General features: G+C 41.3%; 1 protein-coding gene across 5 annotated transcripts in view; it reads left to right on the forward strand.

Annotated features, from left to right (window-relative positions):
• The window catches only part of LOC128691908 (ecdysteroid-phosphate phosphatase-like), a 77,846-nt gene that overhangs the window by 47,431 nt on the left and 15,903 nt on the right, over nt 1-14,512 (forward strand). Inside the window, exon 13 of one of the 5 annotated variants that reach the window (XM_070100925.1) lies at nt 8,917-12,586. The exons of the other annotated variants lie outside the window; for them this stretch is intronic. Coding sequence (XP_069957026.1) covers nt 8,917-9,042 — 126 coding nt within the window. The 3' untranslated portion in view covers nt 9,043-12,586. Of the gene's footprint in view, nt 1-8,916; nt 12,587-14,512 lie in introns of those variants that run through there. 5 annotated transcript variants of the gene reach the window in all.

Consider the following 14,512-nt stretch of genomic DNA (forward strand, 5'->3'; position numbering starts at 1 on the left):
CCTCTCTCTCTCCTTTCTCCCTCTTTCTCCCTCTCTCTCCTTTCTCCCTCTTTCTCCTTTCTCCCTCTTTCTCCTTTCTCCCTCTTTCTCCTTTCTCCCTCTTTCCCCTTCCTCTCTCTCCCTCTTTCCCCTTCCTCTCTCTCCCTCTTTCCCCTTCCTCTCTCTCCCACTTTCCCCTTCCTCTCTCTCCCTCTTTCCCCTTCCTATCTCTCCCTCTTTCCCCTTCCTCTCTCTCCCTCTTTCCCCTTCCTCTCTCTCTCTCTTTCCCCCTCCTCTCTCTCCCTCTTTCTCCTTCCTCTCTCCCCCTCTTACTCCTTCCTCTCTCCCCCTCTTACTCCTTCCTCTCTCCCCCTCTTACTCCTTCCTCTCTCCCCCTCTTTCTCCTTCCTCTCTCTTTTCCCTTCCTCTTTTCCCTTCCTTTTTTTTTTTTTTTTTTTTTTAAACAGGGTTTGACAAGGTTAAGGATCCCTAGCTTTATTGACAGCTATTTACAGGTTAAGGATTCCTAACTTTATTGGCAAGCTAAGAGCTGTTACCTACATCAGCTTATTTGAAAGCATTTTTATTGTTATGAGACATACAAGTAGGAAACAGGATGAAGTTGGAGCCATCTGTGGGCCAGCATTTTCATTTGATCAACTGACTTTATCTCGTTGACATCATTATCCTGTACAAATGTGTTCCATACTCGAGTCATCCTGGGTATGTATGATCTCAGATGGAGTGATGTTCTGGAGAAGGGTACAGCCAGAGTGAAGTTGCTGCTTTCTGCCCGTCTTGTGGCATAAAAGCTTGTTTCACGCTGTCCTCGAAGTGGATCCAAGTGTGGTATTTTGACAATATTGGCCTTGTACATAACAGTAAGGCCACCCACATCCCTCCTATGTTGAAGGCTCTGCTGAAATGACAGATCTATCCAGGATGGGTCCAGGCGAGAGATGAGACGTCTTGCTCTGTTCTCTACTCTGTCAAGCAGTCGCAGATGAGAGGGGGGGCAGGCAAACCAAGAAAGTGGAGCATACTCAAGGTGCGAGCGTACTTGTGCCTCGTACAGGATCTTGCAACCCCTACTGTCAAGCAGATGGGAGATACGGCGAAGTACTGTAAGCTTCCTGGCTGCCTTGTTTGCAAGATTTACAACATGGTTCTTCATGGTTAGTTTGGAGTCAAATTTCACCCCAAGGATATCAACTTCTTCTCCAGGTGCCAACATCCTCCCATTCATCCTTACTACTGCACCAGCATTACCATCATGGTGCCTAGAGACGATCATCATTTGCGTTTTCTCAGGTGCAAATGTTACTTGCCATCTATTTCCCCAAGCTGATATAGCTCTCAGCTGGTGATTGATGTAGCTTAGAGCAGCTGGCATTTCTTCTCTTGGATAAGTGAATGTCAGTGTACAGTCGTCTGCATATGCATGTGATTCTGGGATGAGATGAAGAAGGTCGTTGAAGTAGACATTCCATAACAATGGACCCAGCACGCTTCCTTGTGGAACACTTGCCCCAATAGGATGTCTTGCTGATTCCGTTCCATTGAGAACTACACTTAGAGATCTACCATGAAGGTAGTCACTGAGGAGACATAGCGTAGAGCCTGCAATTCCCAGTGCTTGAAATTTTGCTAAGAGGCCCTGGTGCCACACCCGGTCGAAAGCGCCAGAAATGTCCAGTGCTACCACACAGCTGACTTTGGATTCATCCAGTGACTGGTGCCACTTAGTGGAGAGGTTTAACAACAGATCAGCAGCAGAGTAACCTTTCCTGAAGCCATATTGACGATCACAAAGTAGTGAGTGGTAGTCAAAAAACTCTGTCATTTGTCTTGAGATTATTGTCTCAAGGATCTTACCAGTGATTGACAGGAGTGACACTGGTCTGTAGTTGCTGATTTCTGCTCTGCTCTTCTTTTTGTGAACAGGGACTACATTTGCCTCTTTCCATAGAGTGGCCATTTACACTGTACTACTCCTCTCTTCCTCTTTCCCCATCCTCTCTCCCCCTCTTTCTCTTTTCTCTTTCTGTCTTTCTCCTTCCTCTCCTTCTTCTCTCTCCCTTTCTCCTTCCTCTTTCTCCCTCTTTTCCCTTCCCCTCTCTCTCTCTCCTTCTTTTCCCTTCCACTCTCTCTTTTTCCCTTCCTCTCTCTCTCCCTCTTTCCCCTATTCCTTTGAGCCTCTCTTGTTCTCTTTCCTCCCTCTATTATAGTTTTAACATGCAGAAATGTTCTTTCTGCTTGCTTGTAACTCAGCTGCTGGCAGTCCCCCATTGTCAATCTGGCATATTCAAACACATTTATTTCTGTTTCATACACCAGCTGTCTCCCACTGAGGCCGAGTGACCTGAAAAAGAAGAAAGAAAGTTTTTCTTTTTTTCATATTTAGTAATTTATACAGGAGAAAGGGTTACTTAAAGCCTGGGAGGAGATAAACAATTGAAGCTCATCAAAGGTCAAGCAGTATCCCTGGTCAAAGTCCCTGGTCAGAGTCCCTGGTCAAAGTCCCTGGTCAAAGTCCCTGGTCAAAGTCCCTGGTCAAAGTCCCTGGTCAGAGTCCCTGGTCAAAGTCCCTGGTCAAAGTCCCTGGTCAAAGTCCCTGGTCAAAGTCCCTGGTCAAAGTCCCTGGTCAAAGTCCCTGGTCAGAGTCCCTGGTCAAAGTCCCTGGTCAAAGTCCCTGGTCAAAGTCCCTGGTCAGAGTCCCTGGTCAAAGTCCCTGGTCAAAGTCCCTGGTCAAAGTCCCTGGTCAAAGTCCCTGGTCAAAGTCCCTGGTCAAAGTCCCTGGTCAAAGTCCCTGGTCAAAGTCCCTGGTCAGAGTCCCTGGTCAAAGTCCCTGGTCAAAGTCCCTGGTCAAAGTCCCTGGTCAAAGTCCCTGGTCAAAGTCCCTGGTCAAAGTCCCTGGTCAAAGTCCCTGGTCAGAGTCCCTGGTCAAAGTCCCTGGTCAAAGTCCCTGGTCAAAGTCCCTGGTCAGAGTCCCTGGTCAAAGTCCCTGGTCAAAGTCCCTGGTCAAAGTCCCTGGTCAAAGTCCCTGGTCAAAGTCCCTGGTCAAAGTCCCTGGTCAAAGTCCCTGGTCAAAGTCCCTGGTCAGAGTCCCTGGTCAAAGTCCCTGGTCAAAGTCCCTGGTCAGAGTCCCTGGTCAGAGTCCCTGGTCAAAGTCCCTGGTCAAAGTCCCTGGTCAAAGTCCCTGGTCAAAGTCCCTGGTCAAAGTCCCTGGTCAGAGTCCCTGGTCAGAGTCCCTGGTCAAAGTCCCTGGTCAAAGTCCCTGGTCAAAGTCCCTGGTCAAAGTCCCTGGTCAAAGTCCCTGGTCAAAGTCCCTGGTCAGAGTCCCTGGTCAAAGTCCCTGGTCAGAGTCCCTGGTCAAAGTCCCTGGTCAAAGTCCCTGGTCAAAGTCCCTGGTCAAAGTCCCTGGTCAAAGTCCCTGGTCAAAATCCCTGGTTGAGCAAAATATGCTTCATAAGTTATTTCATCAAATCCTGCCACATTTAACCCTCTAACTGTCCAAACGTAGATCTACGTTTGCTCGCGTAGCACTCCAAACGTAGATCTACGTATTTTTTTACATTCTTCTTAGGGAAAAAATTAAGGTCGGAGCTCTACACGTGCAAACGTAGATCTACGTTTGGACAGTTAGAGGGTTAATACAGGCAGGCCCCACTTTGCTTTATGGCATTTCGCTAATGCAGCAGTTTTCAACTATACCCATTCTTCATTTATTCAGACTTCATACAATAAATACGCTCACCACTCACTATGTGCTAAGGATGAAAATATTTTAAGGTAAGTAATGTGTGTTCTATAAATGCATTTTTTAGGCCTAGCTCTATTGCTCACTTAATATATGATAGTGTAAATATGTTGTCAGGCTTTTATATGCATTTAAAAGTGAAAAAAGACTGTGTTTCACTCTACAGCGATTTTGCTTTACAACAGTAGCTTGGAACCTAACCTGTTGTATAAGTGGGCTCCTACAGTAGCCTGGAACCTAGCCTGTTATATAAGTGGGCTCCTACAGTAGCCTGGAACCTAGCCTGTTGTATAAGTGGGCTCCTACAGTAGCCTGGAACCTAGCCTGTTGTATAAGTGGGCTCCTACAGTAGCTTGGAACCTAGCCTGTTGTATAAGTGGGCTCCTACAGTAGCTTGGAACCTAGCCTGTTGTATAAGTGGGCTCCTACAGTAGCCTGGAACCTAACCTACTGTATAAGTGGGCACCTACAGTAGCCTGGAACCTAACCTACTGTATAAGTGGGCACCTACAGTAGCCCGGAACCTAACCTACTGTATAAGTGGGCACCTACAGTAGCCTGGAACCTAACCTGCTGTATAAGTGGGCTCCTACAGTAGCCTGGAACCTAACCTACTGTATAAGTGGGCACCTACAGTAGCCTGGAACCTAACCTGCTGTATAAGTGGGCTCCTACAGTAGCCTGGAACCTAACCTTCTGTATAAGTGGGCACCTACAGTAGCCTGGAACCTAACCTGTTGTATAAGTGGGCTCCTACAGTAGCCTGGAACCTAACCTACTGTATAAGTGGAGCCTGCCTGTACGGTAAACCCTCAGTTTAATGGACTGTGATTTAGCGTACTTTGTAAATATGGGACATAATGGCAGAGACAGAAAGAGAGACAGAGACAAACTGATATGCTTAATAAACCCCACTGTGTTGTGGGAACCCTGGGTCTGTTGATTAAGAAACTTGATTTGCAAATATATAAAAATATCATAGTGAAAAAGGAAGGAATAACAAACACTTCTCAAAGCTCAATAATAACCCATATGGAGACAGAATCTCAGGAGATTAATTGCCTTTGTATATTTCAACCCCCTTCTGAAAGTTAAGATACAGGTGCAACATCTGGTTATCTTTATTGTAGACGTCTTGCCATCCAGTGGCTTTATCAATACAGATTCTAGGACATAATTAGAAGACAGTAGAACTATATACAAAAGATGAGGTAATCAGTCCCTCAGCCTTGAAGTTGGTGTTGAGAGCACCGTGGTGGTGGAGAATCTTTAGCAAAGACAAGGAGACTGGCGGTTATATAGGCGTCAGTGGATAGGGACGGGCAGCAGACGAGGGCATAGTCACTGGTAGGCGGGATTCCCCAGTGGAAGTAGGTCCTACCCAAAGGAATGGGTTAGTTGTAGTATCCGTGAAGAAGGTCTTGTAGATGTCCTCTAAACCAAGATTCCAGATGTTGCACATGTGTCTTAACTTTTATATTGTCGGTATTTTATACCTTTCTTGCACGACTTGTCAGACACTGCAACATCATGGAATCTTGGTTCAGACGACATCTACAAGACCTTCTTCATGGCTACAGAGGGACTGATTACCTCATCTTTTGTTTATAGTTCTACTGTCTTCTAAGTATGTTCTAGAATCTGTATTGATAAAGCCGCTGGATGGCGAAACATCTACAATAAAGATAACCGGATGTTGCACATGTGTCTTAATTTTCATTTTGTCGGTATTTTATACCTTTCTTGCACAACCCCCTTCTGCTGAAGAGGGCCCCAGAAGGGGATCAAAATTTCTATTGGTCAAAGAATTTTTTGTCACTGTTACTGTCACAGCAAAACAATTTTATCACTATCCACCCCCATCAGTCCATTAAAGCAGGTCAGATCAGCAGTGATTTGTTTTCAGTCATGTCATTATGATTTTGTGATCCAATAAAGCAAAGGTTTACTTATGGCTGCTATTTAGATAAGCAGTATTGTATTAGGTTAGACATATTTTAGTAGACTTAGATGGTTAAATTAGTGTTAATGCAAGTTTCAGTAAGGTTAGGTGGCTTAAGTTTATTCTAATGTTAATAAAGGATGCATACCATGTCTACTTTTAATTTTTTCTGTCAGTTCCATTTAAAAAGGGTTCCATTTAAAAATGAAAAAAAATGGTTATATTTGTGACAGACCAGTTTCTGGGATTCAGATCCTAGACCAAGGATTGTTTCTGTAACAGCCTCTTGTTCTTTAGCCCTTAAACTGTCCAAATGTAGATCTACGTTCTCTTGCGTAGTGCTCTGAACGTAGATCTACTTTTTTTTACATGCTTTCTAATGGAGAAAATCAAGGTCAGAGCACTACGCACGTAAATGTAGATACACATTTGGACAGTTTAAGGGTTAAAGAACAAAAGAAAGTCACAACACCATGACTAGAATAATATATAAATAATCCACAGATAGGAGAAAGAAACTTATGAGAGTATTAGTCACACACTAACACATGAAGGTAAGAGAGCCAGTGTATACAGTGGACCCCCGGTTAACGATTTTAATCCGTGCAAGAGGGATAATTGTTATGCGAAATAATCGTTATGCGAATGAATTTTCCCCATAAGAAATAATGGAAATAAAATTAATCCGTGCAAGACGCCCAAAAGTATGAAAAAAATTTTTTTTTACCACATGAAATGTTAATTTTAATACACACAAACTGAAAAAGGCATGCACAATTACATGACACTTACTTTTATTGAAGATCTGGTGATGATTGATGGGATGGGAGGAGGGGAGAGCATTATCTTCTTACTGTTTAGAAGGGGAATCCCCTTCCATTACGACTTGAGGTAGCAAGTCCTTTTCCGGGGTTACTTCCCTTCTTCTTTTAATGCCACTAGGACCAGCTTGAGAGTCACTGGACCTCTGTCGCACAACAAATCTGTCCATAGAGCTCTGTACCTCCCGTTCCTTTACGATTTGTCTAAAATGGGCCACAACATTGTCATTGAAATAGTCACCAGCACGGCTTGCAACAGCTGTGTCAGGGTGATTTTCATCTATAAAGGTTTGCAGTTCAACCCACTGTGCACACATTTCCTTAATCTTTGAAGTAGGCACAATGGATTCCACAACTGGCATAGGCTTCTCAGGGTTAGCCCCAAACCCTTCAAAATCTTTCTTAATTTCCATACTAATTCTCACCCTTTTTACCACAGGGTTGGCACTAGAAGCTTTCTTGGGGCCCATGGTCACTTATTTTCCAGAAACAGCACCGAAAACACTGTAATAATACGAAATATTCCGAGTGTATGCTTGGATGTTACCGCGGAGGCTGGCTGGTAAACAGTGGGACGGGCGGCACATGTGAGGGCACATTGGACGCGTCTCGGACGAAAATCGGTGAGCGGGTTTTTAATCGGTATGCGCGGCAAAAATTTTGCGATAAAAGTAAGCGGTATGCGGAAAAATCGCTATGTGATGCCATCGTTATGCGGGGGTCCACTGTATAAGAGAGGAAGGCAGAGACAGGACAGAGAGGAGGAAGAAAGAAGTGGAGACAGTAGGGGTAGACATAATGCCCTCCTCTCATGTATATACTGGCTCCCTTGCCTTTGTGTGTGACTAGTTAACCCTTAAACAGTCCGAACATAGATCTACGTTCACTCGCGTAGCGCTCCAAACGTAGATCTACGTTTTTTTACATGCTTTCTTATGGAGAAAATCAAGGTCAGAGCACTACGCGCGAAAATGTAGATCTATGTTTGGACAGTAGAAGGATTAATGGTCCAAGTCAGACCGAAACATCATCTATGTGTGGGTTATTTGTCTCTTGTTCTTTAGTCACTGGTCAAAATCGTTACACCATTCTTGTATTCCTAATGTTATACTGCCATCGTTTTGCATACCTCAGTGAATTGTATCTCATTTCCATACAAATTACTAGATTATTTGTTGTATGGTATTTAATATTTTTAATACTCCTTTGATTACTTATATTTTTGACTTAAATGTATTTTTTTATATATAGATCATTCCTTAAAAATATCTAGTACGTACTAGTGTATCAGATATCTAGTGCTAGTGTATTTTAAAATTATTTTTGCCATGCTAAGTCATTGTATTTAGTACAATTGCTGTTAAATAATCATCTTTATATTTTCAGTCTCTATTTATTTTTCTGTACAGAATATTTCAAAGATGTTATTTGAATGGATATTTACTTATATTTATAAGTGTTCGGTAGATATTTATTTAATATCTAGTTATACGACTTCCTAGTTATTATTTGATATCGTTTAATAAATATCTAGTTATATGATTTATTAGTTATTATGTATTTGTTAGGTAAAAGGATGCAGATGCAACTAATGTGACAATTTATTGCCGCAATGTTTCGCTCTCCAGGAGCTTTGTTAAGCTCGGCAAAGCTCCTGGAGAGCAAAATGTTGCCACAATAAAATGTCACATTACAGGTGCTCTCCAACTTGCAATGGAGTTACATTTTGATGAACACATTGCAAGTTGAAAATATCGTCAGTTGAATATGAATATGATATGATAAATAAATAAATATATAAATAACTACTGTCACTTAATAAGTAAATAAACAAGTAATTACTGTATCCAACCACATACCAATATTGAAAAGTAAAAAAATAAATGTAAAATTATCCTATCTATAAACGTACAGCTGGCCCAGTGGCTAACACATCGGTCTGGAGTTTTACGACTCTCTAACCATGGGTTCAAGCCCTGCCCATGGTATGGAATGTACAATTTTGAATGTGCATCACTGTCACACCATCATAAAGTCGATATGTTGCAAATCGAACCATCATAAAGCAAGGAGCATCTAAAGTTACAACTGTGTCCTTTTACCTAACATTTTGTCAGTATTTCTACCATCATTACTAGTCATCATTTGATTTGTATATGGTATTTTTTTATGTAGTTTCATATGTGGAAATAAATGGTATCAAATACCGACACAGTGGAAATATAAACACATATGCAGTATAATGTGATCCTTTATTGACCATAAATAATAAAGGATCACATTATAAAGGATCACATTATACTGCATATGTGTTTATATTTCCACAGTTTCATATGTATTTCATTGTTGCTTCCATCGGTACTCTTTTTTATAGAGATGAGTTTGTCACGATAACTAGGAATTTGACCCTACAGGTCCCCTACGGCTGCACGGCCATGATGGGTGAGGTGGCTAGTGGCCACTGGACACTGTTACCACCTCCTGTTTTTCCTGCAACTTATTCAGGAATTATGGAATATGATTGGAGGGTTCTGATGTGAATCAATGTTAGTGGAAACTCTCTGTTGAGTTGCATTAATGGAAGTCCACGTACTCTCACAATATACACTTGTTTCCATTTTTGCTCTGTTGATGTTCTATAAATTGTTTATTGGTAATGTGTGTTCAGTAGCTTATGTTTTAATGAGTATCAGATATCCTTTACTATTTTAAGTTTCAATTTTTTTAAACTCAGTTTCCCTTCGGTTCAAAATTGTTACTATTTTAAAATTTTATACTGTACTGTACTGTGGCCATACCCTCCCCCCTCCCATAACTTCATCTTCTTCCTTTCTCCTCACTTCTCTCCTTTTCCCCCTCATCTCCCTCCTTTTTCCCCTCATCTCCCTCCTTTTCCCTCATCCTCTTTTTTAATCACCCTCTCCTCTTACGTCATCCCTTCCCCTCACTCACTGCCATTTGCAGACTTCTGTAGACCCTAGGCACACTTGCCTTCGTATGGCAGTGTTTCCGACTGAAATAACTTCTGCTTCCCCTGTCTGTTCTCCACCCACTAACCTCTCACTTCTTCCCACCCACTAACCTCTCACTTCTTCCCACCCACTAACCTCTCACTTCTTCCCACCCACTAACCTCTCACTTCTTCCCACCCACTAACCTCTCACTTCTTCCCACCCACTAACCTCTCACTTCTTCCCACCTACTAACCTCTCACTTCTTCCCACCCACTAACCTCTCACTTCTTCCCACCTACTAACCTCTCACTTCTTCCCACCCACTAACCTCTCACTTCTTCCCACCCACTAACCTCTCACTTCTTCCCACCCACTAACCTCTCACTTCTTCCCACCTACTAACCTCTCACTTCTTCCCACCCACTAACCTCTCACTTCTTCCCTTTCCCTCTTTCAGTATTGTTGATTGAATTTAAGATAAAGTTAAGAGACATTATATTCAAAGATTTTTTTTTTTTTGAGCCCAGCAGAAAGCGAATTAGAGGAAATTATACAATAATTATACAATAATTATACAATAATTCATAACTGTAGCATTAGAAAGAAAAGTTTGGGATTGTGCAAACATTATGGACAGTAAATATTGTTGGTAAGAGTTTAGGAGCATAACAGTTTTGTACTGGTGAAAGGAGTCCTACAAAACACTGAATGCATTCACTGTTAGCTGGACAGATACCTAAAGTCAGTGCCGGATCAGCCGGGCTGTGGCTCGTACGTTGGACTGCATGTGGCCAGCAGTAACAGCCTAGTTGATCAGGCCCTGATCCATCGGGAGGCCTGGTCATGGACCGGGCCGCGGGGGCGTTGATCCCCGGAATAACCTCCAGGTAACCTCCAGGTAACCAGCAGTTTTTAAAGAAGTGCACAAACATCTCAGTTCAGATGATCCACCTAATTGCAGCATCCTCATCCATGTGGAAAAGGCCCGATGCTTCCCACCTCACTTGAAAATATGTGATACTAAAGCAGCTATTGTACAGGTCGGCCATCACTAATCCGGCATCATTGGGACCTGTAGTTGCCGGATTAGTGAGTTTGCCGGATTACAGAGTGTTTAGGTTAGAATACACTTAATTAACCTATCACTTGAGACTTTCTGCAATATCTTCCTCATTTTCATCACTGCTTTCTCCTCCACTGGCTTGCTGTTGTAGATTTACAACCATCTGCACAATTTCTGAGTCAATATAATGATGAAATTTGAGATTATGCTAGCCGAAATTAGTGCCGGATAACTAATTACCAGATTAGTGATGGCTGACCTGTATTAACCCCTTGACTGTCGCAACCCCCAATCCTGAGGTGTCTCCTGGTGTCACAAAATTTAAAAAAAAAAAAAAAAAAATTTCTTATGAAATGATAGAGAATCTTTTCCTGATTGTAATGACACCAAAAAAATGAAATTTGTTGGAAAACTGATGGAATTATGCTCTCGCGAAGTTAGTGACCTCGGCAATATTTACAAATCGGCAATTTCGCCCACTTTGAGCCCTATTTTCAGCTAATTCCATTGTTCCAGTTGACCAAACTCAGCTATTTCTTTAGAACTCCATTTTTTCTATCGATTGAGTATGAGAAACTGCCCATTTACTGATTTCAACTACCCAGTAATGTGGTCAGAAATTTGCAATTTGGCCAATTTCACAAAAATTAAAAAATATGACAATTTCAAAATAAGATCCAGAATGAACAATGCAGACATTACTGGCTCTAAAATAACATTTTCTTTGTTCATCAGTCATGTCTCCAGGATCCTCTGATATTACTCTTGCTTTCTATTTTGAATTTTTATTCAAACAAAAAATAGAAGACTTTCTATTATGCAGACTACTGCAATACTGTAATAATTGTATAAATAACATCAACCCATTCACGACTGCATATTAGAATGGCTAGTTGGACATTTATTGGACAATGACATCATTTGTTTACTTTTGAACATTGGCAAAAATCAAACATTTCCCCTACTTTGAGCTCCATTTCCAGGTTTTTTTTTATAGTAAATTCAATCAAAATCACCTCTATTTCTATAATATATTTTCCATCAAATGAGACCAAGAAAACGAGAATACAGCCATAAATACTATATGAAAATAGACCACAAAGTCGGCATTTTAATTAAAAAAAACGGTGGGAGTTTTTTTTTCTCATTATGCACTGCGTGCTCCAGGATTTTTTTTATGTGGTGCACACTGACCACACAGACCCATTCTCCCACATGTGGGCCTACCAGCTTTCTCCTGCTTGATTTGAAGCCGCTAAAATTTATGAGTATATATACGTCAAACACGGTACCTCGTAAGACGTATATATACGGCCGCGACAGTCAAAGGGTTAACAAAGGCTTGGATCCAGGGTCATAACCAAACACAAATATATTTTATTTTCAGAATATACATAATTGTTACAATAATTAAGAGATATTTATTTAATACATTTTGAAAAGCCCCTGATTATATAGAGCATTTCAGTAAATTGCGTGATTTCTCGAGTTGGAACGAGCAGAGAACAGCTCAAGTGTCCTCCATGTCAAGACATGACCTGATTTCCTAGAGTACAGGTCGGCCATCTCTAATCTGGCAATCAGTTATCTGGTTCCATCAGTAATCCTGCACTAATTTCGGCTAGCATAATTTCAAATTTCATCATTATACTGACTCAAATTTCATCATTATACTGGCTCAGAAATTGTGCAGATGGTTGTAAGTCCACAGCAGCAAGCCAGTGGAGGAGAATGTAGAAAGAGTCTCTGTTGATAGGATAATTAGGTGTACTATATTCTAACCTAACTACAGTGGACCCTTGACCAGCAATGGCATCAATTAATGATAAATCTGACTAGCGATACATTTTATCGCAAAAATTTTGCCTTGATTAGCGCTAAAAAACTCGACCAACACTATTCCTTCTGTCTGAGACGCGTCCACTTCTGGCCAGTGTTTACAAGCCAGCCAGCCACCGCGGTCGCTTCCAAGCATACAATCGGAACATTTCATATTATCACAGCCTTTTTAGTGATTGCACCTGCAAAATAAGTCACCATGGGCCCCAAGAAAGCTTCTAGTGCCAACCCTACAGCAAAAAGGGTGAGAATTACTATGGATATGAAGAAAGAGATCATTGCTAAGTATGAAAGTGGAGTGCATGTCTCCGAGCTGGCCAGGCTGTACACAAAACCCCAATCAACCATCACTACTATTGTGGCCAAGAAAACGGCAATCAAGGAAGCCGTTCTTGCCAAAGGTGCAACTATGTTTTCGAAACTGAGATCGCAAGTGATAGATGTTGAGAGACTGTTATTGGTATGGATAAACGAAAAACAGATAGCAGGAGATAGCATCTCTCAAGCGATCATATGTGAAAAGGCTAGGAAGTTGCATGACTATTTAATTAGAAAAATGCCAGCAACTAGTGGTGATGTGAGTGAATTTAAGGCCAGCAAAGGTTGGTTTGAGAGATTTAAGAATCGTAGTGGCATACATAGTGTGATAAGGCATGGTGAGGCTGCCAGTTTGGACCAAAAAGCAGCTGAAAAATATGTGCAGAAATTCAAGGAGTACATAGACAGTGAAGGACTGAAACCTGAACGAGTGTTTAATGGTGACACTGACAATGTTGTGAAACACTTTAGGAATGTCATAAAAGAACGGGAGGTACAGGCCTCTATGGGCAGATATATTGTGCGACAGAGGTCCAGTGACTCTCAAGCTGGTCCTAGTGGCATTAAAAGAAGAAGGGAAGTAACCCCGAAAAAGGACTTGCCACCTCAAGTCCTAATGGAAGGGGATTCCCCTTCTAAACACTAAGACCATCAACACACTCCCCTCTTCCCATCCCATCAATCATCACCAGATCTTCAATAAAGGTAAGTGTCATGTAACTTTGCATGTCTTCTTCAGTTTGTGTGTATTAAAATTAATATTTCATGTGTTAAAATTGTTTTTTTTCAATACTTTTGGGTGTCTTGCACGGATTAATTTGATTTCCATTATTTCTTATGGGGAAAATTAACTTGACTAATGATTATTTTGACTAACGATGAGCTCTCAGGAACGGATTAATAGCATTAGTCGAGGGTCCACTGTACTCTGTAATCTGGCAAACTCACTAATTCGACACACTACAGGTCCCAATGATGCCAGATTAGTGATGGCTGACCTGTGCCACCTCTTCCCAGGTAAAAGTGACCAGACTACCAAGTATTCTGTCAAGATTTCCACGGACATTGGTATGAATTTTTGTACTCACACAAAATTGTTCCTCAAATTGAAATTTGAAACTTACATGATATGATTCAATTCCGTGGTTCACCGATACCTGATTATCATCTCAGCTGTCATATCTGGGCATCTCTGCAAAGACAGTAATTATGTGTGAATGATGGCGAAAGTGTTGAATGATGGTGAAAGTGTTTCATTCTTTTTTGGGTCATCCTGCCTTGGTGGGAGACGGCTGATGTGTTGAAAAAATATATAAAAATCCGTCTTGTGGTTCTAAATGTGCACAAAACATAACACAATGCTGTTCACATTGCCTGTTTTAATTTTCCATTTTGTTAGGTATATTAGTCACAATAATGTGGCCAGAATAATTTACAACTAACCCACAAATTGAAGATAAATCTTAAGACTGTTTTGGTCAGCTCTGGACCATTAATAGTGGATGGACAAAAATATCTAACACTTTTTTTCCAGTTTTGTGGGCTAATCATTTAATTCAATTTGTCTTCGTACACAAGTTTATTCACAATTCTGCTTGTTTTACTTTACATATATATTTCCAGACACTCCTTACAAGGGAGAAAATGCACATTTTTGTCAGTGTTGTGTTTGGGTTTAGTTGTGACTACAGTAGTTCCTCCCATATCTGTGGGGGATACATTTCAAGACCTACCATGGATAGTAGCGAACCCTATATGAATATGAGTCGTTTTTCGTTTACATGCATGCCTAAGATAAAGCTTAATTGTTAAATTACACCCAATAATTGGAGAATA

Source organism: Cherax quadricarinatus, chromosome 75 (assembly GCF_038502225.1).
Source record: "Cherax quadricarinatus isolate ZL_2023a chromosome 75, ASM3850222v1, whole genome shotgun sequence".
NCBI classification, from domain to species: domain Eukaryota; kingdom Metazoa; phylum Arthropoda; class Malacostraca; order Decapoda; family Parastacidae; genus Cherax; species Cherax quadricarinatus.